The sequence below is a fragment of the Coturnix japonica genome, chromosome 9 (assembly GCF_054131305.1).
Source record: "Coturnix japonica strain WE chromosome 9, WE-NBRP24, whole genome shotgun sequence".
In the NCBI taxonomy this organism is placed as follows: Eukaryota; Metazoa; Chordata; class Aves; order Galliformes; family Phasianidae; genus Coturnix; species Coturnix japonica.
The window spans coordinates 29,204,603-29,230,352 of record NC_140671.1 but is presented as its reverse complement, the minus strand read 5'-3'; the positions used below and the strand labels follow the sequence as shown (position 1 = coordinate 29,230,352).

At 50.9% G+C, this 25,750-nt stretch overlaps 1 protein-coding gene across 3 annotated transcripts; it reads right to left on the bottom strand.

Moving 5' to 3' along the window:
* Positions 1–711: 711 nt before the first annotated feature.
* LOC107323557 (tyrosine-protein phosphatase non-receptor type 11-like) lies at positions 712–25,458 on the bottom strand. Of its 3 annotated transcripts, XM_085509824.1 has the most exons (17): positions 25,359–25,417; positions 18,888–18,973; positions 12,009–12,131; positions 7,990–8,184; positions 6,815–7,007; positions 6,603–6,722; positions 6,344–6,457; positions 5,847–5,943; positions 5,230–5,309; positions 4,666–4,821; positions 4,066–4,197; positions 3,637–3,791; positions 3,406–3,473; positions 3,063–3,214; positions 2,747–2,847; positions 2,292–2,401; positions 712–2,025 (listed from the first exon to the last, which is right to left on the bottom strand). In XM_085509824.1, exons 2-16 carry the CDS (start codon positions 18,893–18,895, stop codon positions 2,317–2,319), a joined length of 1,779 nt encoding a protein of 592 aa, XP_085365950.1. In that variant the 5' UTR covers positions 18,896–18,973; positions 25,359–25,417; the 3' UTR covers positions 712–2,025; positions 2,292–2,316. The 3 variants fall into 3 exon arrangements, with proteins under 3 accessions (XP_085365950.1, XP_015738284.1, XP_085365951.1); XM_015882798.2 differs by lacking the exon at positions 18,888–18,973 and having other exon boundaries at positions 25,359–25,458; XM_085509825.1 differs by lacking the exons at positions 12,009–12,131; positions 18,888–18,973; positions 25,359–25,417 and adding an exon at positions 9,944–10,342.
* Between the last annotated feature and the right edge of the window lie 292 nt (positions 25,459–25,750).

Here is a 25,750-nt window from a genome sequence, read left to right as displayed (position 1 = left end):
AGGCACAACCAACCCTGCAAAAGTAGAAGCTGCAAACACTGCTCATCTTATGCATCCTCCCAGCTGGATCAAAGCTGTTTTCCATCTCTCTTTGCAGCAAATCTGATCTGAAATACAAAAGGCCGAAGCAGCAGCAAAAGTACCCCAAGTCTGTTGCTATGCAAAACTTCTGTCAAGCTGCTGAGTGCGTTCTGTATCTGCAACACCTTTGTTGTTCAGCTGCTGGCTGCTATTATCTGTGCAAGCCACACGGCTGCAGAAATTATTCCAGGCACTGCAAACAACTTCTGCCAAAGGCCCTGAGCTCGACAGGGATTCTCCCTTGCATCGTCCCCATCCTCTTGCTGCTGGAAGGATATCTTCACAGCACCAGCTTAAGTGGCTGAGTGAGACTTAGGGCAGAGAAGGCACTTTGACTGTAAAAGGTGCATTTGAGATTAAGCCCAGCAAACTGGCACTAGAGGAGATGAAACGTTCCCCGTCAAGTGCAACTACATTACTGCTCAATCCCACTGATGAGACCTAAGGGCTAAGGGGAGGGAAACAGCATCTTCAGCCTCATCACACCCATTGTTATGGGTGGGAAAGAGTGAGCACAGAGATCTCACAGCACACAGATGTTCAGGAGGCCCCTTACCCACATTGATTGTCAGTCGCTTTCCCAAACCACTTAAAAACAAGAGAGAGGAGGGGGGAAAGAATAAGGAAAGCTTTGAGAATATTCAACATTTATTAAAAGTGCAATAAAAATAAAACAGTTTTCCTGTCCTGTGAGAAGGGACCAGGAAGACCAGCCAGGAAATACAGCCAAAGGATGCCATCGTGCTTTCTTTAAGCCCTTCCTGCTCACTGCTGGCATTTGGGCACCAAGGTCCCTGAGCAGGTAGTGACCCAAGAGCACATTCAACACCCTGCATTGCTCCAGAAGCCAACACTGACACTCTGACCCCCAGTGCATCCTGCTAAAAGTGGGGGGGTTCTATTTGCAGACTGTAGGGCTGGAACAGCAGGAAGACCCGGCAGTCACAAGATTCATCAACAGAGCTGGAACACTGCACTCAGAAACACACTCATCTTTGTGGCACTGGCCAAATCCCATGTGCTACTACATCACCCTACCCAGCAGACGCAGCACTTGCCTTGTCATACAGTTGCAGGGGGAAGGAGAGGTCATACAGCAAGGAAACAGCAGAGCTGTGTCAAGCTTAGGGGGGCCCAGCTCTACAAGTTCAGCTCAGCCCAGCATCCCAGGGTGTGTTATTCACCCAGGGGGGGCTAAAGCACAGTGCACTGTCAAAGCTGCTTTCCTGCTCGCCAGCACACTCCAGCTAAGTGGGCTTTCAGTCCTCAACACACACACACACACACACACCAAGGTGAAGGTGCTCACCTTTGCCTCCCAATCCTGCCATGACACTCACAGCTTTAGGCACACACACTCACCTGCTGTATGGCAGGGTTGCATAGAAAGCTATAACTGCAACAGCCAGAAGTGCGAGGAGAAGAATCAACAGAGGCACAGATACCTGGGCTCCAGGCAGTGCTATTTCCCACCTTCAAGGCAGCAAAGTTAGCCTGAAAATTAGCCTAGAAGCAAACACTTCTAGCTTGGAAATGATTGACCTAATGGATACACTAAAGTACGCTAATACTTGACTGATGCCCTAAAGTGGGCAACCCTGGGAAGGCTCCTAAAGGAAACAGGCATTTCCATTCTTAACATTTTACATGTAAAAAATAACAATCTTAAATTAAACAAAACAATCACCAAAACAACAATTAAAACAGCTTTGATGCCCGATGAATGTCCAGAGGCACTTCCACATAAATATCAACCTATTGATACAGGGGAGAGCAGGAGAAGGTCCTTCTCAAGAATAAGTTAACTCAAGGCATGTTCTTAAGGCTCTGCTTGCTTCTTAGCTCCTCGCTGAATCCAAGGTGCTCGGGGAAGGCAAAAATGGGCAATAAAGCATTGTCCACAGTTGCAGCATGTGAAAAGGGTGGACGTAAACACGGTAAATCCTGCAGCAAGAAGGAAGAAAGAGAGCAAGGCTTACAACTGGGAGTAAATGCATTGACGAGACACAGAGCTGAGATACTCCCAGCATCCAAAACCTCTCTTTATGTAGTCTCTCCCCTAAAGCACCGGGCGTGCTTTAAAACAAGTATGTTCCCTTATTGAGATCCCGTGATACGCGTGGAGCTCTGCATGCACTGAAGCACACGGGATAAATGCAACGTAAACAGACAGTGGTGACACTCAGCCTAACCGAAGGAAGCATTCCTACCTGCACAGCATCACCTCCGGCTCCTCTATCGCCCCGTGTTACTCATCCCTGAAACCTTTGGGCTTTTGATGTTGAGGTTCTCATAGACGGAAGCTGACTCATCATCAGCCCTGTCAAGAAACAAAGCCTTGTTGTGAACAGCCTCGCTGCTCTGGATGCGTTCCCAGAGGCAGGTGGCTGGTCGGAAGCAGGCAGTGGCCTGGCCAAGTTCCCTTTACCCCTCCCTATAGCCTGTAGGGCTCGAGATACCACAACCCAGGGTCTATTTCCCCTTCCCACAAGAGGAAGGTGGGCTGCCGTCACAGTGCTGACAGCATGGTGGGATCACCCGCTTATTTTGAGCCATTCCCATCCAACAACCAGGAATTGGTGAGGTTTCAAGGAATGGGAGAGGAAGGGTAAATGCTGGGGACCAGGCTCCAGCCATTCTCCTGCTGTTACAGAAGGTCACTTACACAGGCTGGGCTCGTGGTGAGGGGGGCTGCCCTTTGGCTCTGCCTTTTTCCACAGGAGAATATCCGATATTCAAGTAGTCTCGCTCTTTCCTTTTACTTCTCTGAAAGAAGAAGCAAACGCATTCAAATCCCACTCAGAACCGACCCAAAAGGAAGCCTTGCAGGATCCTGTGCACCAGCAGGGGAGCAGTGGCTGTGGGTTTATTCCCATATGCTCAAGGCATCATTTGGGTTCCAGAATGAAGGAAGTGGCTGCGGTGCCTGGTGTGGGGCGAGATGTGTCCTTGCTCCCCCAACCAAGATGAACAGGACTCACCTGCTCTTCCTCCAACCTCTTCTGCTCTGCCTCAATGAACTGCTGGACAGCCATGTAAACAAACTTGTACTGGGCTTCTGTCTGCACCATGCCCGAGCGCTGCCTGCGTACCATCTGGATGGTCTTGGGGATGTCAATATCGCAGTCCAAACCTGCTCAAGAGCCAGAAAGTGGGAAGTGGCAATGATATAAAAGTCCATCTCATCTCAGGTTTAGGTCAAGCCTGAACACAAAATGAGCCAAACCCACTGATGGGAGATCACGGACCACTGCTTGCACCTGAGCAGGCTTATCCCATAACAAGGTAAACAGTGAGAGGCACAAAACTGACACAGAGACATACCTTGCCTGTGAATAATATCCACCAGGATGTCTATCACTATGATGGTGCCTGTGCGTCCTATTCCAGCACTGAAGAGAGAAAACAAAGGCTATATTTCCCTATGTGCATAACTCTATCACCTCTGTTTCCCAATTGCCCACCACCAGCTCATATGATGGGCCAGTTGTAGGTAACAAAGGGAAGAGACTCCCTTCTTTTGTTCCCCATCCCCATGGCAGAGCTGGATCCTACCTGCAGTGCACTATGATCGGCCCCGTGTCTGGAATGCTTCGCTGTGTCCGGTTCACTTGGTCCAGAAAGCTGAGAACCCCTCCTGGTTCATTGGGCACCCCGTGGTCAGGCCAGCTGAAATACTGGTAGTGCTTCACCACCCTGGGACGCTCATCCTGTGCAGAGCAAAGACTCATCAGAAGGAGCACCAGAAGGCTTCCCCTTCATACATTAAACCATTAAGACTGGAAAAGACCACTAAGACCAAGTCCAACTACCAACCAATCACCCGGTGTACCACATCCCTCAGCACTGCCACACCTCCATTCCTTTCCCATTAACAAAACTGGGGCAGAACAGCCCAGAACTTCACCACCAGGACCATAAGGTAAAAAACCAAGAGATGCTCCAGATCCCATCCCCAGGGCTGGCTGGCAGCAGAGAGCTCACCCTGTCTGTATGCAGGATCTCCAGCTCCCGAAGGTAGTAGCCCTGTGCCTCGCGCTCGCTGATGTTTCGCACACAGATGCACCCATACTCCTTAGCACAGCCCTTGTCTGGCCAGTAGCGGAAACACTTGTTCTGCAGCAACACAGGAGAGATTCTGGTAAGCCAAAAGAAGAGAGATGGGGAACAGATCCCAGATGTATCACCCGGGGATGCTCTGTGGTCAAAGGATGAGCAGCAATAGTGCAAAAAAAAAATGTAAAGAGAATCACATATGCAGAGTATTTCCTTGAGCTGAGGCTCAGGTAGGTTCTGCAATCACTTTCCTGCCTCCCAACAGCTTGCAACCTCCTGCTCCGCTTCCCACCTTGCTACAAGAAGCCCCTGCCACCACAAGCAAGGACCTGCAGTTGTCTAAGCATGATAACACAGTTAGGTTTGCTGCCCAGATTAATTCATCACTGATTCCACTTCACATTTTAACACAAGCCCCTACCAACTACCCAGCCTTTCACTTCTGAAGGCTTTTGGAACCGGTTTGCATCCAGCCTCTCAGGTTGGCACAGGATGCAGGTGATATGGGGGCTTGGCAGCAGCTCTCACCCTGCCCCGCTCCACTTCCTTGGTTGTCATAACAATGACGTGACTGTTCTCCTGGTACACCATGGTCCAGAAGTCGTTCACTGTTGTCTGCAGGCAGCCCTGGGTAGCTATGTAGATCTTGCAGTGCTCCGAGTTCCTTCCATCCTCAGGGATGCTCTAAGGAGAGGAGAGAGAGGGACTGAGGATTGATTTAGTGCACCCAAAGTCTGAAGGTTTCCTAGGGGTTGGTGTATAAATGCCAGAGCAGCAGTGCTGGCTTCGAGCAGCTCTCAGCTTACAGATGGCAATTATAACTTGAGCCCTGAGATAATGGGCAGTGATGGAGAGCCTAGGACAATCCCCTGGGACTCCCTGAACAGGCAAAGAAAGCAGGAGGTTGAAATAAACTCTTAGATCAGGGCAAAGGGAAAATGTCCGAATGATGAGATCCCTGAGGATACAGCAGAAAAATGCAGCGCTTGGTCTGGACCCAGAAACAGAATGGCTCCCCAACTGCTGGTCCCATTACTGCACATAACCCCATCACAAACACAGCCCCACGTGTTGCCTTCCATTCCCAAGTACCTTGATGTAGTTGGCATTGATGTAGTCTGAGCCAGGCACGCTCTCATCCACGTCTCTGAGTGCCACCCGCGTGGTGTCAACTGAAGGAGAGGATAATGGAGTGAGCACAGAAGGGCAGTGCCATGCTCAGGGCAACCCGTGGGCTCCCACAAGGCTCTTAAAGGGAAGAGGCACAAGGAGATACTGCAGAAAAGGCTGCACAATGCTCTCCTAATGACACTTAGCAGTGCATTCTGCATGGTTCACAGCCACGTTGCCACTCCGGTCACTTGGGTGGCTATTGGCCATAGGCTGTGCTATAGACAGAGCTGAGCTCAAGTTCTGCAGTGCTTCCTTTGGAGCCTCTAGCTATGGCTCAGTGTCACTTCTAAACTACACCTGAGTATATAAGGACTTACAGCACAAAGAGAGGAGAGCAATGTACCCATTTGCTAAGCAAAGGGGAAAGACCAGGTTAAAAAGGGAAGGGAGGAGGCCATGAATGAACTGGATCACTCCAACAGGACACTCCTCTCTACAACTCAGCTACAATCAGAGCTCTTCAGGGTTACCCAACCTCACACAAGGCTGTAGAAATAGTGAGAAAAAAAAGCCCACAATACTCAGTATCTCCTTACAAGGAAGGATGTTCTTGTAGCGATTCTTCGCCTTGTTCTCAGGTCGCTGCCCCTCCTTCCTGGGGTACAGAAGCTTGCACTCCTGCTGTTGCAGCATCTGTGGGCAAAGCACACAAGAACAAACTGTTCTGGGCACACAAGAGGACAAGGAGGATCTTAAAACAAACTGCTTGGCTTCCCAAGGCTGAGGGAGTGCTGGCAGGAGGGGAAGAGGGCTGAGATACAGCGTGGTGAGGGACCTAATTAGTCACTAATTGGGGGTAAAGGCAAAGAGCCCTACAGGGAACAACAGGCACACAGCAGGCTGGAGGATGAAGGAGAAATATGAGAAAAAGCAATGAAAGATGACCAAGATGAGAAAAGGTAATGAAAGATGACCAACACAGAAAGCAGGGAAAGGATTGATGGCATTGCAAGGAGACCACAGCACTCTCATTAAGGGATGATATTGTTCACTTGTAGACACAAATGGGACAGAGCAGGGCAGCCTCCCATACCTCAAACTCTTCCCAGAACCCTTGCTTGGCCTTCTCGCTGTGATCTGCCATTTTGTTCAGCTCCCTCACTCTGTTCTCAATGTTGGCCGCGTTGATGCGCGTGGCGTTGAATGGCTGAAGGACAGATGGAGACAGAGCAGAAGTCACTGTCAGCAGCAGAAAGGCTTCCTTTTCCCTTGAAGAATGGGTTCCTGGGTGGGGTATTGGATCCATTTTGGAGGCCTGAACCGACAGCTGTGCATTATACAGCAGATCTTACCTGCTTCAGGTGGACCACAGCTCCAGATTTCTCCACCATTGGGTTCTTCTTGTAGTGCTCCACCAGGTCTGTGAGCGTGTCAAACCTCTCTCCTCCCCCCACGTCGTACTTCCCATCTGGCTGCAGGAAAGCAATAGAGGCACGATGAGGCTCAATGCACAGCTCCCAACTGGGGCAGCACAGCAGGTGAGTGAGGGCAGCACATTGCCCACCTGGTAGTGGATCATCACATGGGTCACGTGTGGTTTGCGGTCCCCCGTCTCCATCTTATCCTCATTTGTCAGCACCGACAGCACAAAGTCTCCTGGTTTGCTCTGGCTCTCCCGCACCAAAAAGCTGCCTGGCTTCCCCTTCTCCGTCAGGAGCTTCTCTGCCTCCTTGCCAGTGAGATGCCCATGGTACCATCTGCAAAAGAAGGCACAGAGCATCATCATTAGGCAAGAGCTACACTCTCTGCCTGGGATGATGCTCATAGGGTGCCCATCTTTGAGCTCCCAAAGCTTTGGGAACAAGCTTTGGAAAGGACTTTGATTTTGGACCTTGCTGTGGTCACTGCTGCCCACCTCCCAGGTCACTTGGAGAGAGGAGGGGGCTGTGCTCAGCTCTTCTGAGCCCTTCTGTGAACAGGAGCAAGCTGCTCTACCTTCTATAGTAGCATATACCTTGCACACACACACTCTCATCTCTCCTAATTCATCCCCTTACACTTACTGCAACCCTAGAGAAACATAGGCTGCCTTTGAAGATGCTGGCCTGCCAGCCAGGAGCTCAAAGTGCATTTCTAGAGGCAATGAGATGGCATGACACTACATCTCATCCACCGTGGCCCCAAGAACCAAGGCTTAGGCTTTTAAATCCCACTCCAAGCCTGTCTGGGAAGGCCTCTAAAGAGCAAAATCCCTTCCTACAGGTAGGAAAAGAAATCATCATCACAGGTCTGTATGAACCATAATAGAAAGCAGGACAGGGCAGAATGGAGGAGCTCAGCACTGCTTACAGCATTGCTGCTGATCAAGGCCAGGTCCTGGGAATGCTGCGATCCTGACGCACCCTGCTATATTCTGACACCACCGTCACTTCTTATATTTAGAGAACCCAGGCCCTTCTCCCTCTCCTCTCCCTGGTACAGCTCGATGTGTGGTCTGGAACACAGGCTCTAACAGAACAACTCTGCCAAGCCAGACTGTTCTTGGCCGCAGAGAAGGGGGAAAACCAGCTGAAGGGGCTTTCCACTTCTCCAGCACTTCTGCTAACAGGAGCAGCCGCTCATCCCATGCTGCGCTATGGTACGAGTGGCAAAACCTCATTGGCAGCAATGCAGACCATGAGCTGGAGGGGCTTCCCAGGGCTGCAGCTGGCACAGCAGCACCCATTGGGCTCAGCTTACCTCTCTGAGGTTGGGTCCTGGCAGTTCAAGGGGTACTTGAGCTCGATGACATTGCTGTTCTTCTCCCGCAGCAGCCCCTGCTGCTCAGTGTAGTACTGCACCAGCTCTGCGAGGGTGGCAAACTTCTCCCCTCCATACAGGTCATAGTAATCCCCTGTATTCTGGATCTTAATGTGCGTCACCTCATCGTTCCTCCTGAGGAAGAAAGGCAGATGGGACTGTCAGCGGGACAGAACGGGCACTCACTTAACCTCCCTACCCAGGACACCTTTCTAAGAGGCAGGGTAATTTAATGGCATTTTAAATGCACTCAGCAGCAGCTCCACCAAGCCCAGCAGATGTGGCTGGAAGTCCAAGGCTTGATGGACAAGCTGGGTCAGACAGATTTGTAAATCTGAGCAAATTTCTCTCATTTTTTTTCCTTTCCTTTCTGTTTTTTGGTTATTTTTTCCCCTATGTGCTGAGCTGCTCCCAGCCTCTCTCAATTTGTTGCTAAAGCAACCACGACAGCGAGATGCAGGATACCCAAGGTGCTGTAAAAAGCCGCATATCAGGTCAGACCAAAAAGCCATTTCACGGAGCGTGAAATTAGAAATGCTACATTGCTCTGTGCATGAGGTTAAATGGGAGGAAGAGCTCTCAGCTGCTGTGTGCTAACAGCCTTGTGTGTGCTCTTCTGGGCCTCCTTTAGGCAGAGACTCAGCCTCGGTTCCTGCATGCCATGAGATGCTGCCCAAAACGCTGCACCAACAGATGGTTGCAACCCTGCATGCTCCATCCCTGCTGCTGGCAGGGAGCTCGTCAAGGCAGGATCCATAATTGCAAGTTGTGCTCACACAGCTCTTCTCAGATGCTCCATCTGGCTTGGGTTGAGCATTGAGGTGATTTCCTATCAGAGCCAACCCAGCAGAAACAACCATAGCATCCATTGCCATCCATGGACATGAGGAGCCCTCCCCACTGCAGGGAAGGCAGAGGATGAAGCCATGCTTTGGCCATTTGGCTTGAGGCTCCGGAGTTCCCATCTCCCCACACGACTCAGTCTGTAAAGCCTACAAAAGGCTCCGTTCACGGAGCCACTGCCATCCCATCGAGCGCTTCGGGGGATGAAAAGCAGGGAAATAATGGGGATCATTCATCCCCTCGGCCTCCAAGGTCAGGCTGAACACAAAGGGCATTGATCCATTCCCTTCTTCCTCCTTTTCTTCTCACTGAGCTTGCGTCAGCTCAGCAGCACATTGCTGGGGCAGAGCTGGGCTCCATGCAAACCCATCCATGGAGCTGTGCCCTCAGATATAAAGCACAAAGAGACACCCAAAGAGGCTCTGTAGCCCCATGCCCGAGGGCTTGGCTGCTCCAACAGCTTCAATCTTCATGCAAAAGGGAATCTCTGACCCCAAGAGAGACAGGAGGGCTCATGCAAGGTCCCAGTGAGCAGCAAGAAAAGACGGAACCTGGAAAGACCCGGAAAGTTGAGTATTCAAGAGCAAGTTTATATTGCTTTCAAGCTAATTCAGAGAAAGCAATTTGCTGTCAGCCAACACCACGATCTCTACAATGAATACTGATCCCCAAACCCCATCCAGCACACAATTTAAATACAAAATGAGAACATTTGTTGAATTGTTGCTTTTCATTTACGGTAAGCATTGGAGCAGTTATTCCTGTCGCTGTGAAAAACTGTTCTTATTTCCACATACAGCGTGGCTGCCTTGCTGGATATACAGCAGAGTTTCCTGATCCAAAATAACTCAACTTGTGAATCTCAGCCCAATGTTTTCAGTTCACGCTGCACTGACAGTCAGTGCTAATGCAACCCGCTCTTCTCGGTTGCATCAAACAGAGATAACTTAGAGTTTCCCCTATGACAAGCTGCAAAAAAGCAACCCAAAAAACCCCTAAGGCTCTCTATGCAAAGCTGGAAGGCTTTCCCACAGGGCTTAGAAACACTGACCTGATGGAGATCTGCACCTCATGGAGCTCCAGCACACCAGGAATATCCAGGCATCAAGCTTGGAAAAAACAGCACCAGATCCCTCATACTATTTGTATTCAGAGCCTTATGAGGGTTGGGAGGTTTTATCACAATGAGACCCAGGGTTTTGAAACAGAGGCTGAAAGGATACGCAGTAGGAATGGAGAGCAGACATAGAACTTCATGGAAAACTTGTAATTTCTGCAATGTTATTTCCCTAGTTCCTCTTCAGGGATATGGATCTGGATGCAAACCAGCACGTGGGTCACCTGGTGTGTGGTCTGGTCAGCCAGAACTCCACAGCCTGCTTTCCTTGCAGCCCACATCCTCTCTGTAATTAAACAGAGCTGCCTTTCCCTTCACTGTCTCTCAGTAACCCTGGAAAGAGGGCAAGAGAAGAGAAATAGGTCTTGCTTGTTCTAAAGAAACCCATTTATTTTATACTCTAATAGCCAAAACCATTTTTGTGCACGTTTTGAGGTTCTCATTCCATGCTCAGGACTATGGAACAATCCTATAGAGACAGATAGATGGGATGGAGCAAGCAGAGATGAGGTAAAAGAAGTCCATGCAGAGGATTCTTCCCTTGTCTTCGGTTCAAGATGCCTCTATGCTGGTGTGTCACGGTTCACGTGCTTTCCTGGAAACATGGTACGTGTCACAGCCTTGGTTTCCTTTTGGTCAGACTTTCCACTGAGCAGCACCATCACACCAAGGCATGCCGTGCTGCTCTGCTCTTAACACACAGAGCACTGCTCATGATGGAAGGGCATTTCCAGATCTTATGAGCAAAATAAGGTTTAATGACAGCACTTGATGTTGGATAGTTTGGATAGCAAAGGCACCAAACTGCAACGGCAGCAGAGAGGAGGGCAGTGCCAAGGGAGGAAAATGACACCAAATTGCAGCATGACTCCGCAGCCCAAGTGCAGTAATGCAGGTGTGGGCATGAGAGCAAAGCAACTCCCTGCTAATTCAGGGCGGTGACACTGCAGGTTGGGTATCTTTGCATGTCACGACACTGCTGTACAGACATGACCTGAGTCTGCTTGCACAGTGCCTGGCTCAGCAGGTGCTGCCAGGACTCTGCTGTATGGTCAGGCAACACCCTGACTCACAGCATTACATGAACGGAGACACAGAGCTCACGTGAAGCCCAACCCTGTCTCATATCCATCCCCTCGCTGTCATTGCTTGCTCCAGGCAGCTCTCTGGGTTTATTTCCAGTTCTAATTAGGCAGCACTTCCACCTCCCTCATTAACTCGCAGCCACTTCTTATTGCAAGAGGATGGATGAGCTAGTGGAGTTGGATCCCTGCCCTTCCAGAACACCATAAAAGCTGCATAGCTCCATGCCCCAATGGCTAGAGCTGGGAGAAACAGGCAGCATTCCCTGCCACAAAAGGCAGCATGTACAAAGCAAGGCAGCTGCAAACTCCTGCAGGAGGAAGAACGCAGGTTCAAACATAGAAAGGACCGCAAGGGGGAGGAAATAAAGAAATCCTCATCCCTTCTGTTGTTTGCACAAAGTTTCTCTAAACACAGCATTGGTGCAAGGATGTATAAAGTCACTGGAGTTTCCTAAACAAAATGAGAGTTGTTTAAACTAAACAGAAATCCCCATTTCTGAGTTAGAAGTGCCTGCAGGAAGCTCTGCTGAGCTCTCCCCCTGCAAGGCACCAGTTGGGTGGTTCTCATAGGGAAGGGGTCACAGCACATCCTCCTCTCCCCTTATCCTTTTATCATGGGGACTTGCTGGGTCAGTGTCACTCTTTGCCTCTTCTTCCCCTATGGACATGAACTCAATCCCTCCCAAAGGCAGCTTCGTGATGTCTCATTGAGGTAGAGATGACTCATTCAGGCTGGGATGGAAGATGCTCTCCCCAAAAACCTGAGTGAGCACATAATATTCCTCTTCTGCACCAATGGCTCCAGCACTGTGTGCCATGAGTGGTAACCAGAGGGGTCAGCTCTGTGCAGAGCCATCTCCCTGCCAATGGGAGCAGGATGGACAACCCTTTCCCCACACCTTCTGTCTCCTTACCTAACAGAGAGAGTGAAGTCTCCAGGGTTGCTCTTGCTGGGTCGAGCCAGAAAGCTGCCGTGGACCCCCCTGGTCAGGAGCAGCTTCTCTGCCTCGATGCCGCTGATGTTGGGATGAAACCACCTGCAAAGTATAAATGTGACATGTGAAAGGGCAACAAAAGCCCCTGGGTGCCAGCCCTGACCCCAACCCAGCACGCTGCAGGGGCAGCTCTCACCCAGAAGCCCCAACCCATATGTTATGGTGGCAAAAGGAAAGCTCTGCTATCAAAGCACCGAGCCTCTCATTCTCCCAAGCAAGGACACAAGCCTCAGCCCTTCACTCTCTCCATTTAACTCCTCTCCCAGAGAGGGTCCTGCCCTGGCTGGATTGCAGATGTCCCTTTCAAGCCCCATCAAGAGGGAAAGCCATGCTCTGGGTTTGCAACACGTGGCAATTAGTGTACTAACATAATGGGACGTACAAAGACAGGGAAAGAAAGGCAGCTGACCCACAGGGAAAGATGTTTCATCATATAACACACCGCTTCAATGCGATCTTTGTGTTTTAAGTGACATCAAACTACCCATTGACCTCATTTCTGACGCTCCCACTTTTGATCAAGAGCTTTTGATGAAATCACAAGCACTGGTGTTTCTCCAGGCTTTAACATGTGCTAAATATGCATACCAGGCTAACGATTTCCCTTGTGGCACCACACCACTATGGCTCAACGTTTCAAAAGCCACTGAAAACCCACTATCTAAATGCCAGGCTCCTTTGAGTAATCACACCCATCACACAGTGAGCACCCCAAGTTAGAGCCATGGAAAAACCCTCCCATTTTAGCTCAAGAACCAGCAGACATCACAGCCCGAAACCCAGCATCTCACTGACAGCCCAGCCTTGGAAACACACCCAAAGACCGAACCTACAAACACTGTGCTCATGAGAGCCTGTTTGTCTCAGAGATACACATAGAAAAGGTCAAGAAATGTCACCAAGTCTCCTCCACAATTTGAGATTTCCTCCCTGACACCACAACCCAAACAGTTTTGTTTAAAGTACTGCAGGAAGGCGGCTCTATTAGGAAAGGGCCACGCAAACAGATGGTAAACAGGAATCGCAACGTTTCCAAAGCCTCGTATTCCTGACATCACCAGTGACACCCTTTTATAAACCCACCCTGTGCAGGGCCAGCACTTAGCTGTTCTGCAGAACTCCTCCTGGCACGAGGATGGAGCCTCTAATGGAGCTTAATGGAGCTCGGGGACAAGGCAAAACTGCCAAGGGCCACGCATCGTGGTTTGTTCTGAATGCCTAATGGCAATGAAAACAGCTGAGAAGGCAGCAGGAGAAAACAAAGACAACATCTTGGGGACCAGGAGCAGCGGGGTGGTGCATCCCATGTCTCTCCAGATGGGTGGTTGGGTGGATGGGAGCAGAAGGAAGCTACACACAACACACTCTTCCTTCTCCCTCGCAGCTGCTTTGAGCAGAGCAGCTAAATCAACTCGCATCGATCCCATCCAGCATCTTTCTATGTGCAAAACACTGCATGGAAATAAGCAGGATTCCCCCTAAGGAGTGGGACAGAACAGCCCGATGAGAGGCAGGGAAAGAGCCTACAAGGGTCACATCTGAGGGCCCATCGACTGCTGCTCTGTTTGTGCCACCCAACAGAAACCCAAACGCTAAGTGCCTTTTCCCTCATCACTCCCACTGCTTGGACACGAACCAATTCACGCAAGCACACACAGGCTGCTTGTTATTTAGCTTGCAAAAAAGCACAAACAACGAGCTGGGGAGGAAACCTCCCTCACAAGCAGGAGAAAGCAGGCAGGCAACTGCCAAACTCAGAAGTGAAATAAGAAGCGGGGGGGGGGGGGGAAGAAAAAGCCCTTTGCAAACAGAACTTAGCACCTCTCCTGTGGATTCCTACACCAAAGCAAAGCTCACCACATTGGGCTTGGACTACAAGGGGAGGTCACAACCATCACAGCTGGAAGACCAGCAGAACAGACTTCAGTCTGGCTTGCAGCAAGCTGTGCTTGCACAAAGCATCTTCAGAGCTGTTTTTTCCACGCCAGGCTTTTACTGAAGTACATTTGTTGGTAAGCAGAACCAACCCACAACACAGCAGGGGAGAAGAAAGCACCCACCCACACATCCCTCACTGCACGAGGGCATCACAGCCTGCAAAACTGCCTCCCGCAAACCATGCCTGGAGGAGCAGCACCGCGTGCACACAGATGTTTATAGGGAGGTCTGCAGTGTTCATAGGAGGAAAGCAAATCAAGAGGATCCAGACTAGATCCCCAGCCTAGGACTAAGGAAAAAAGATACTTATTGTTAAAATTATGCTGTTGTTTCATGCTCGCTCCCATGTACTGCTATGCTTTTCCTGCTGGAAATGCCTCCTTGGTATAAAGTGGAAGTGGGGATGTTTGGTGCCAGCAATTCTGCTCCATCAGCAGATGGGCCACTGCAAATGCCTGAGGTGCCACAGAGGGACAGAGCTCTGCCCCAGCACTGCCCACCACCTTAAAGCCATTGTCATAGAGCTGGGATGCCCTAAAAGTGCATTTTAGGGCAGCCCCAGGGAAGGCACCTTTGTGCACATCGGGTCTGAGGGGCAGTTATGTCAATGTAAGCAGGAGAAGGTGGAGTGTTTTAATGGTAAACTTGCCTTTGTCAGGCTCGGAGAAGATCAGAGCTAATCTGACTCAAGAGACAACGCCTACACACATCGTGTGCGGTGAGAACTGCTCGGTTCAAGGAGATGGAAAAGGGGGACAAGGGGACAAAGGCCACCAACCCTGGGCACCTGCCAAAGCCACCCACCTCCCAGCCCACATCCAGAGCAGGCTGCACTCTGCTCTGAGCAGCCAAGCAAACAAACAGAGGCTTCTTCCAATAGAGACGTAAGCAAGGTGTGTGTTAACTCTACAGCAAAACTGCTTTTGTTTCCATGATGCTTCCATGCTAAAATCATTAGTGTTTACGTCTTCATTGAAAGCTGCTCTACACAGGCACGCCTGCACGTAGAGCATCTCAAACCCACAGCAGCATCCTTTGTTGTCTCTAGCCTGGCTCGATGCAAATCCCATCATTACAGCAGGCACAGCCTCAAGGGAGCGTGCTAAATAAACATACAGTGCAAACCTCCTCAGCTCTACATACAGGTAAATATTTCCTTTCTTCCTAAAGCAATTAGCACCGTGACAGCTCGCCGTGACTGTGCCCAACATCTAATATCCCCCAGGACTCCTGTTAACAACTGGAAAACAACTCCTCAAAACTTATTACAGTATAAAGCAAAAGCAGCACAATCATTCCCAAAGGAGGTGCACAACCTGCCTTGTGTTCGCTGGGGTGCATCAGTCACTTCTATAGGAACCCATTTGCTGTCGATCTCATGCTTAGGTGGGAATCATAGAATGGTTGAGTTCACCCATTCCCAACCCTGAATGGTTTCTTACTCTCTCTGAGTGGGCACACACACAAATGTGGCTAAATTCCATCACTTACATGGGCAGGGTACTCTCGAGCTTTTCCATGCCCCTTTACCCACAGGTTTGGATGCCACCTTGAAGATAACACCTAGTAGACCTGATTGGAGAAGCACAGAAGCAGCCATCCATCTTCATGGGATATCACTGAGGTTCCTAATGAACCCTTTGGCACCAACAGAGGAACCACGGGACCTTTGGATAATTGGATAAGCAAAGTAAACCCTGCCATGGGTTTGGCACGACACCCAGCTCCCCGCATCCTTACCCCATAACACAGACAATGGTTGAATGACCAAAAAAGCCAAACATGAAGCAGGCAGGAAGACAAGGTGTGCTGCTTTGGAAGAAGACAAACACCTTTCTGGTACAAAGCAGAAGTCAGGCTCTGTTTTAGAAGGAACACATCACCAACCACCAGCAACCCCAGTGCGCACCAGGCAGTGTATGCACATCCCCAGGCAAAACCTCCTTGAGAAAGGCCAGCTTTCCACCTATGCCCTGTGCAAAGAGCTTGGCTTTTGTTAAGCATTTTGTAGCTTTTATTCTTCTTCTTTTCTTTCCATTCAATTTCAAGGCATGCAGTCAGTGAGAGTATGTGCACACAGGGACTTCCCCAGAGAAAACCCCAGCAGAACAACGCAGACTCTGCACTGGAAGAGAAGGGAGGGGGGGCAAAGCATCCTAATGGGGGCTCAGCAATGGGCACGAATGGCTTTGCCAATATAAGGATGGGGTGCTGATTGCTCTGACTACCTTCAAGTCAGAGGTTTCATCCCACCCCTGTGCAGCAACCCAGCAATGAACCCACAGCTCTGTGCTGGGCACTGCAACAAAAGCCTGGCAATGGTTTCCATAGACGTCATCGCAAGACAGAACACAGGGCAGAGTGGTTTCAGGCAAAGAAATTGACTGGCGCTGGAGCCTCATTAAGTGTTAATTAATATAAATCCACATCTGTCCTATCTCCCTGACACATGCAGGAGTCTGTGCTCATCTACTCCGTCTGATTCAATCCCTTTATCTGCATTATTCAGTCCCCATTATTCCAGTCCATGCTTGCTGCTGGCACATCTTCCTTCCCCACCCCAATCCCCCCCAACCCCACACACACCATCCCATTCTTTCTCCTTCTGATCCATCCACTCCACCTGCTAAAAGCAGCAACACACTCTCCGGCTACAACAGCCCCTCAATAAAGAGTTTTAAGTTGGTTGGTTGGGTGCCTGATGCAACTCAGCAGCAACATGAATCTGCCCAACACCACGACACAGAGACATCACACCATGCAGCTGAGGCACAGATATTCATAAGAAGATCCCAGAGGGTGAGCCCTGCACTCATGATGTGACATCTGGAAAGGAGAACATGGGAGAGGACCCGAGGCAGTGTGAGCTGCTGACGTCCACCCAGCTCTTCGTGCTCCTTTTAAATGCTATCTTCAAAGCTTATAGAAGGGTCTAAATGCAATTATGTGGTCACCTGTTCACTCCCTGGGGGGGAAATCCAAGGTTGCTGCTCAGAAATTGCAGTTTCCAGAAGAAAACCAACAAAAAAACCCTGTAAATGCAGACCCTCCTTTTGGGATGGATGCAATATCCATCACTGGACGACCCTTATGGATCAAAGGCCTTGCTCTGCTCCTAGAAGCAAAGTGTGACAGCATTGCTACAAGGACTGAGAATGAAGAGTCATGCTCTTCCCACTGACCCAAGCAGAGGATGGGAGCAGCACAGCCCATCCCACACATGGAAAACATCCTTCAACATCCAGCCTGGCACCCTGCAGATAAAGGCTGACAGTGACCAGGAGAGGAAACCACAGACAGAATTAAGACCCGTGGCACAACAACACATCCTCTGCAGGGTGAGAGTGCATGAGCCCGTGACACGGCCTTCCCCTGCAGCCAGAAGCAGGGTTGCCTCGGCACTGCATGGCTGCATAGGGGATGTGAGAGACACCAGCACCTGCTGCCTTCTCCTTGCCTCATTGAAGCAAGCAGCAATGACCCTGAGCACAGCAGCTTGCATAGACCTGAGTGCATGCACTGCTTTGAGCTGAGGGATATTTATTGCATAGTGAGCATCAGGTCAAAGCAGGGGGATGCAGGGGATAGTTAGTGTGCACCAAGCACCTTCCCATCCACCTACTGATCTTGCTATGGGATGAAGACCCTGAGGACACTGAGATAGTTCGGGTTTGTCTTGAAGGAAAGCAGAAAAACCCCTTACAGGATACACACGGTGAGAGAGGAATCACAACACGGGACTGAAACTGCTGGGTAAAAAAGGTACAAATTGTGCCTCTTCCCCATTTCCAGAATGGGAGAGGCAGACCTGGCTCCATCTGGCCAGCACTCATTCCCACACCCAGCTCTGCTCCCTGCAGGAAGCTGGGACTCTTCCAACTTGCCCAGAGGACTTACACCCATGTTCCCTTAATTAAAAAAGGTGTAACGAATGCCTGGAGCTCCTTTGAATCCATCAGTCCCAAAGGTGTGGGAGGGTATTATTCCAAGCTGCATTTTCCATGCTATCTGAATTAACCCTCCAAAATGAACTTATGGTTGAATCAGCCTCAAGTGTGCATCCTGCTGTTGGGACCACCAGAAAAACCCATAGGTAATTCCTATTGGTCTCCAAGAGTCTATGAGAGGTTTCTTATGTCTATTGCAGATGTTTTCTTGTTCTCATTAAACAAGCTAAAATTACACTGCAGCCCACCTGCCAGGCTGCTGGGGCATTACAAATAAATACATCACAGCAGGCAGGAATGAAAGCAGCCAAGCTGGTGTCTGAGCAATGGGCTTCCTCCTGGAGCAGGAGAGGGCACAAACATTGAGGGCAGAGGCAAGGGAAGGAGAAACCATCCCACCTATAAGATGGGATGGAGCAGCACTGGAAGGAAAGCAAGCAGAAAGGCCTTGGGATGCTCGTTATCAGCAAAGCAAAGCATGCTCTGCCACAGCAAACAGAGAGATAAGCAGCCATTAACGCAGCACTGCTAACAAGGTAAAGCAAGATAGAGATCTAATAACAAGCCATAAATAACATTCTGTTCCCAGCAGGGATAACCCCTCCTGGGCTGTGCTCAGCACCATCAGCCTCACTGCGGCTGCTTTAATAATCACATTAATGAAACTGCCAACACAAGTGTTTCCCAGTGCAAGGAGAAAGTCACCGTCATCACTGGTGTGTTGCAGAGGCAGGTGAGGGGTAATTTCCACTGGAGAATGTTACACTTCTGCAGAAATACAGCTAATGAGCACCATTAATCACTATTCCCACTCCAACAGCACCTACACCTTTATAGCTCACACCCCATCACAGCAACAGAACAAGTTCTCTGTGCCTTCTCCCCTTTGTCAAAGGCAGAGCAGACATCCTACCTCACCATCACTGCTCGGGGCTCCTGGGTGTGTAGAGAGGTTCGTTAGTCCACGGAAACCACAGGAGAGCTCGAAGGCAGCAAGGTCTGTAGGATACAGGAGGTGGGAGCTTGCTCTAGGATGCAGCAGGCAGCGCGGTGCCCAGTAGGAACATCCCCTACCCAAAGTGGTGGAGCATGGGACGCTCTGAGTGGAGAGGTGACAGCTGGTTCTGTACCAAGAAGCACAGTTATTGTGGACTGGAGAGGGGGTGGAGAGAAGAAAAGGAAGTCATCTCATCCTCTTATCAGCACAGCCCCGGCAGCTGTGAGCTGGGTGTAGAGAAGGGGACCAGCAGGGTAAGCACGGTGTGCTGCCAGGGACAGAAAAGCCATCTGGCTCATGGTAACATTACATGCCATGGGGCTCCTGCATCCAAACCACACTTCCCAGTAAGTCTCCCTCCTCCAGACTTCTGCTCCAGAGCTGAGCAAGGACTGAAGCAGCTCTGACTTTGGGAAGAGCGAAGTTTTTGAGTAGCACCCAAAGCATCTTTTGCTTTTGGGGTTTTCTAATGTATTCTTGAACAGTCGCCCCCAGGTTGGTTCTGCAGTCGAAAGTGGGATTCACAACACTGGTGCACCCCATTTCTGTCCTGCTCCCTCACCGTGCAACACATCCTGCTTGCAACCAAAGACGGCTGAGCCTCCATGAGGAGCACAACCCAACCCAAGACTTGGATGACTGGAAGGACATGGAAACCCCATCCCTGCACACCAGCTGGAGTCCTGCATGCTTATCCATTGGGAGAAACAGGCGCTTAGTGAGGGTGGTGCAGAGCAGAGCCTAACTCTCCCCACTGACTGCAGGAGGAAGAACACAAGCCCAATCCCAGCAAACCCAAGACCACAACAACCCTACAGCTGGACAGCAGGCCATGGCATCCCTGCACCAGCAGCTTCCTACAGCAGGAGGAACGAGACCTCAGAAGGCTGTGGGCTGGCACAAAACTGCACACACATCAATCAAGGCATTGAATGGCTGCTGCTGCAATCCAGAGTATTTAGTCCATTATCCCGCAGACACTTAGCACAATTATGGTTGCTTTGTGGCTAGCCCTTAATGTGCCAGCAGAGCAGCTGAGGCACAGAGGAGATTAGGGATCAGCAGCAGGCTCAGCTTGGAGCACTGCCTTCCCTTCACCCAGCTCAGCCCTGGCCCCATCTGTTGTGATGGCCAACATGGGGGTACCCAGACCAAAGAATCACAGAGGCATCATTCCATGGCTGAAAGCAATGATGGAAATCCAGCCATGCTCTACCAGGGAAGGGCTGAACTGGTGGCTAACAACCCAGGCACCTCCTTGGGTTGCTACCAGCACTTATGTGCAAACCTATGCTTTACAATAACCACCACATCCCTACGTGCGCTCATGCACCGTGCTCAGCGCTGCAGGTGGGCGGATGGCAACATGGGTGAGAACCAGAGATGCTGGAGATAAAAGCTGTGATGATGCTGCAAAAAAAGGGGGAGCAGGAGGTTGTATCATCCCTCCTTGGAGCTGGGCCTTCCCTTCCCTCAGGACCATCCCTAAGCATGGTTAGGAGCATCAACCAAACCAGAGGTCTAAGATTTAGAGAAGCCTCTTCAGATTGTAGATGTATCACATCTCTCTTCTTTCCTTCTTCAAGAGGGGCACTGAAACCCACTGATTTCCAACCCCGAACGCTTCAAAATCATGACTTCCTCACTTAATTGTGATTCTCAAAGCGTGTTGGTTTCTATTAGCTTTGAATATCAAGGTGACAACACCGAAAGTTTCCACTGCTTCAACAGCAACAAGCTCTGGCCCCAACCCCCATGGGAGCATGACTGAAACTCCTGGCTGAGCTATAGGTGCAGCTCAAACCCCATTGCTGCTGCAGCACCACCTTTCCTTGCACGAGCTGCAGAAAGCTCCAATTAAACAAGAAAACTGCAATCTGTTGGGCACTCAATGGCCAATGGGTGGGGAGTAGGCTCATGGGGAATGCATGGTTGCAGCCCTCTCTAAACAAGATGCAACAGGACAACCCCACACCCTGCCCTGCATGAGGAGGTTGGGGGAAGGAAGCAACATAATGCGAGGCATAAGGACTGCACAACAGTGGTGACCCAATGGCACACCCTGGCCAAAGTGTTGGCCAAGTTGTTCTAAGGTCCTTTGCTCCATCTGGTGGTTAGAAGGTTTTTAGAAGCTTTGTGATGTGCTGCCTCCGTATAGTGCATGTTTGGGGTCCAGCACCCACTGTATGATGGGAGGAGGGTGATGCTTTCCTAACCTCAAGCACCCAGATCCAAGCTATGGGAAAACCAACATGCTCCGTTCAGCCAGGAGTGAGAAAAGGCTCCTTGTTTGGATCATTACAATAGGAAAAGACCTAAGATCACCCAAGCCCAACCCACCCAACCATGCCCACATCCCTCAGTGCCCCATTACACGTCTCTGTTCAACCTCCAAAGCAACCCAAGGAGTTCTCACTCCTCATTCAACAGGTTCCTCCCCACGTACCAAAAAGAAAGTCAAGGCAATGAGGAAGAAAGGCAAGAGCAGAGCTTAGGGAAGAAGAACCAGGTGACAGCTTCATCCTGGCTTCCCCACTTGGCACCAAGGTTGCTCCATTCCCACCACGACATCACGCGTGCTTTTGCTGAGCCCAGAAATCCTCAGCTTTCAGGATTATATAACCTGGAGAGCTAATTAAAAACCAGGAGGTCTATTTCAGACCCGGGCAGGGTGTCAAGATGAAAATATAGCCCATAACAGGCCCACGTCCCCTTTGAAGAGTCGCCAAGGCTATTTTTTACCTTGATACATCATGAAGAATTGAAGGGAGAAAAAAAACACCGGGGTTATATTTAGAATTTAATCAGTGGCGGGGCTCGTTACACTTCTTAGAGAGGAGACCGATGGAAATAGTTCAGGAGGGTGGGAGGAAGGATGGGGGAGAACAACAACAAAACACCCTCACTTCTAAGAAAACCAAACAATTAATAAACAAACCAAGGCCAAAACCAGCCTTGGAATCCACCTTACATGGAAAGGATGTGGTTCAGAGGTACGAAGGGGGCTCAGTCTGCTCAGCCCCCATCAGCTCTCAGCTCTCCCACCAGCTCAGTGCCAGGAGGGATGGAAATGGGGGGATATGAGCATGGACCAAAGCCTTGTCACCCTGCAAAGAAAGGGGACCAACCACCTCCACCAGCCCTCAGCCCCAGCATGGATGGAGCAGCAGTTCCCTTTGATTGTCATCTGGAACCTCCAGCTGACCAAAAAGGGAACTTTCAAACCTATTGTTTTGTAGAGAGGAAGGAAAAAAAAACAACAAAAACAAAACCACAAATAGAAAATCCCAACACGTTCACTGTGGCACTGCAAGAGAGAGCTGCAGCTTGCAGCCCTGAAAGGAAACCCAATGGGCAGCATGGACATGGTTGTGCAGGGGGTATGCAAGGCTGTGTGCCTTTCCCCATTGCCTTTCCCCATTGCTCGGTGCCTTTTCTCCCAGGCCAGCCAGCAGCCTGCAGACCAGCTTGCATTTCAATAGGGAAGATGAAGAACAGAGGCCTGGCAGCGTGCAGCCAGCTGGTGTGCAGGAAGCCTCGGGCAGACACTTGCCATGACATGGGCTCATTGCCTGATAATGCAATCAGGACAGCCACAGCGAGGCCCAGCCCAGCAGAAAGCTCAGCTCACCCCCTTCCTCCCCCCACTGCTGCTTTCAGCACTGAGATAAGCAGAATTGCTCCTTGCTGAGCTACCCCAGCCCTCAGCTCCTGCATAGGGACAGCAGGGTTCACTGCTGAAGCTTGCCTTGCATGCACACTGCTGCACCAGGGGATGTTCTGCTCCAGGATGGAGGCACCAGGACCAGGACACAGCAGGGGATGAGTCTCATCCGCACCTCTTTGCATGGGAACATCTGCAGGTGGATGCAGAAAACCTCGTCTACCAGATCCCAAACTCACAACCACACCATAGCAGACCACCTGCTGCAAACTGGAACACAGCAGCACCCCCTGCAAGCAACGGAGACCTTTGGAAAGCACTGTGGATACAACAGCAGCAGGAGTTATTTGCACAAACTGAATGCATATACAGGAAAGGCACAGTTCCTGCTTTCCAGCTTGGGTTAATGTGAAGAATTTCCTCCTTCCCCTCAGCCCTGTGCAGGAAGCCTGTGAGCACAGCAGCCCCATCATCTGATTCGGCCCCATCCTACGCGTGCTTCCTGGAGCACAGCACGGGGCTATGGGAGCTGTGTTCATCCCTCCCAGTGCATCCCATGGGGCAGAGGTGCCCAAGTGCTGCTTCTACCCCCAATGCTGCCAAAGCAATGGGATAATTCCATACTGACAGCAGGGAAACAGTGCTTGCAGAGCCACACGTGTGCACACCTGGAATGCCCAGCAGCTCCTGGTGCACAAAGCTGCCATTCATCCCATCCCTGGGAAGAGCCACCTCCAAGGAACCCAGTAATTCAAACCTCATTGGAAGGAGCTGTGAGCAGCTCCAGAACCGCAGAGGAAGCTCACATTGAGCCTTCAGGAGCTGGAACACTGGCTTCCCCACTGCAGACGGCGAGGAATTCTGCTTGGCAGGCCACAGGAGATACAGCTGCATCCCAGGAACGTGTTCCAGGGCTGAGAGCACCACGTTTGTCTTGGGACCGTAACAAGAACAGCTCGCTGCCCTGGGGAAGCCACGGGATGCTGGAAAATCACCCAGGGCCTGATCCAAAGCCCTTTCCTTGGCAATAGCAGCTCTGCTTCTCTGAGCTGAGCCATTAACTGTTCTTACTCCCTTGCTGGAAAAGGGATGGGAATCAGAATGTTTGTGCTTCCTCACCACCTCCCTCCTGCACCCAAAGGCCAAAGTAAGCAGCTCTTGCAAATACTTCAGCTTCATATTGACATTTGCAGTCAGGGCAGGAAGCATTGTGTTTTCTCACTGGTAATGGCAGCAGATGATGGAGGCTGAGCAGCATGAAAGGTTTTTGGGATGCAGTTGATGTGCAACCACAGCATCAGGGCTGAGGAGCAGGGACCTCACAGCATAGGCACCACCAAGCAGCCAACCCAAGGCAACCCCTGTTTGGAGGCAGATGCCAGACAGTGGCATTTCTTCATTTCCTCCAGACTTTTCCTTCCTCCCAGCCACAGCATCCCAGAAAACCAGGCCCTGCAGACAAGGGCAAGGCACGCACCAGCTGCCATCCAGCCCATGCTCCAGATGCTGATGGCATCACTGCAACAGGACTTGGTTATCCCTCACATCACCCACCAACACATCACAGCAAGGCCCTGAGAAGGCCATAAGGAGGGGATAGTCACAGCAAACTGGGCACCCAGGCTCACAGCAGCTCCACACCATCCATCACCTTACTAATGCCAAAGTGCCCTTGATTCCAAGGGATCCTATGTGAACCTGGAGGAAAGGATGGAGGTGCAACACTGACAGCAGACAAAGGACAGGTAGGAGCTCAGAGGGAGCACCTGGGTTCAACCAGAGTGAGAATGTCATCATCTAGATGCAGGAAGATTCCATCCCAATAGGGTTGGTACACTATGTGATGTTGATGGGAGAAAGGACCCGAGCAGTGCTGCAGACCCAGGGGCAGCACATTCAGCATGTGGGTGGGAGGAACAGGGGCAACAGATGATAGCAACAGCACAGGAGCTGCTCCACACAGCTCCAACCCCTCGATAGATCAGGGATGCTCCCAAAACACCACTCAGCACCTGTTGCATCCAGAGCTGGATGGCAGAGAGACCCTAAAATCCCATAAATCAGCCAAGACCCTGAATCACAGCATGATATAGATGTGTATGAAGAGGACCTGAGGTTATCAGATGCACCAGAGACTCTCAGCTCATGACCTGCCCACATCCCATCCCACCTCCAAACGAGCACTCCCTGCCTGTAACCGACCCTCATTGCAAGGTGCCCATCAGCTCTACTCCCATTCCACCCACCCCCCGATAGGGGCTCTCCAAACTGACTTCAGACAGCAAAACCAGCTCCTTCAGGTCACCTCTTATGGCAAAGGGGCAATGGAGGAGACCACAAAGCGGGTGGGTGGGTGCCCGTGCCAAAGGCAGAGCAGGGAAGGAGGAAGCGGGGAGTGATGCCCTCGTGCTCTATGGGCTCCTGCTGCCACAGCAGAAAGGAGAGAGAAGCTGCGAAACAGAAGAGGAGCCGACACGGTTCCGGATGATCCGAGTGTCTCATTGCAAACTCCCTACCCGCAAAACAGCCCCAAAGTCAGTCGGCAAGTTCGTTCCCACCATCCCGCAGCTCCAGCCCTGCAACACCGCGCATTACAAGGCAACGGCACGCGGGACAAGGGCTGAAAAAGGGAGAAAAAGCCTCATATGGGGCAGCAAAGCCTCATCCCCCAGCACCGACCCCCAACCCACCCGGTAATAAGGGGGATGAAGCGGAGCCCTTACCTGCGGGAGGTCATGGCTCCGCACGGCTCCGCACCGACTGCCGAGCTGCCACCGCACCCGGCGGGCGGGGAGCCCCGCAAGCGGGGAAACCCCTCCCAATGACATCACGGTGTCCCCGCCCCCTTTAACCAGGCCTACAAGCTTTGACCACCCCCCCCTTTTTATTTGACCACCCCCCCTTTTTATTTGACCACCCCCCCTTTTTATTTGACCACCCCCCTTTTTATTTGACCACCCCCCCTTTTTATTTGACCACCCCCCCTTTTTATTTGACCACTCCCCTTGAGAGTCCCCTTGAGCCGCAATCTCAGCTCCGCGCTCGTTTGGGGCCGAACCCATCATGATAAAGAACCGCTGGCCATATTTATCCCCACTGATAGCTCCCCTGTAGT

Bases quoted from the DNA above. Each gene is read 5' to 3' on its own strand.
- LOC107323557 (XM_015882798.2), bottom strand. The intron at 6,723-6,814 runs GTGGGCAATGTG...GCTTTCCTGCAG, and splicing joins ATGTGATGATCCACTACCAG to CCAGATGGGAAGTACGACGT. The intron at 2,848-3,062 runs GTGAGTCCTGTT...TTCTTCTTTCAG, and splicing joins AGAGGTTGGAGGAAGAGCAG to AGAAGTAAAAGGAAAGAGCG.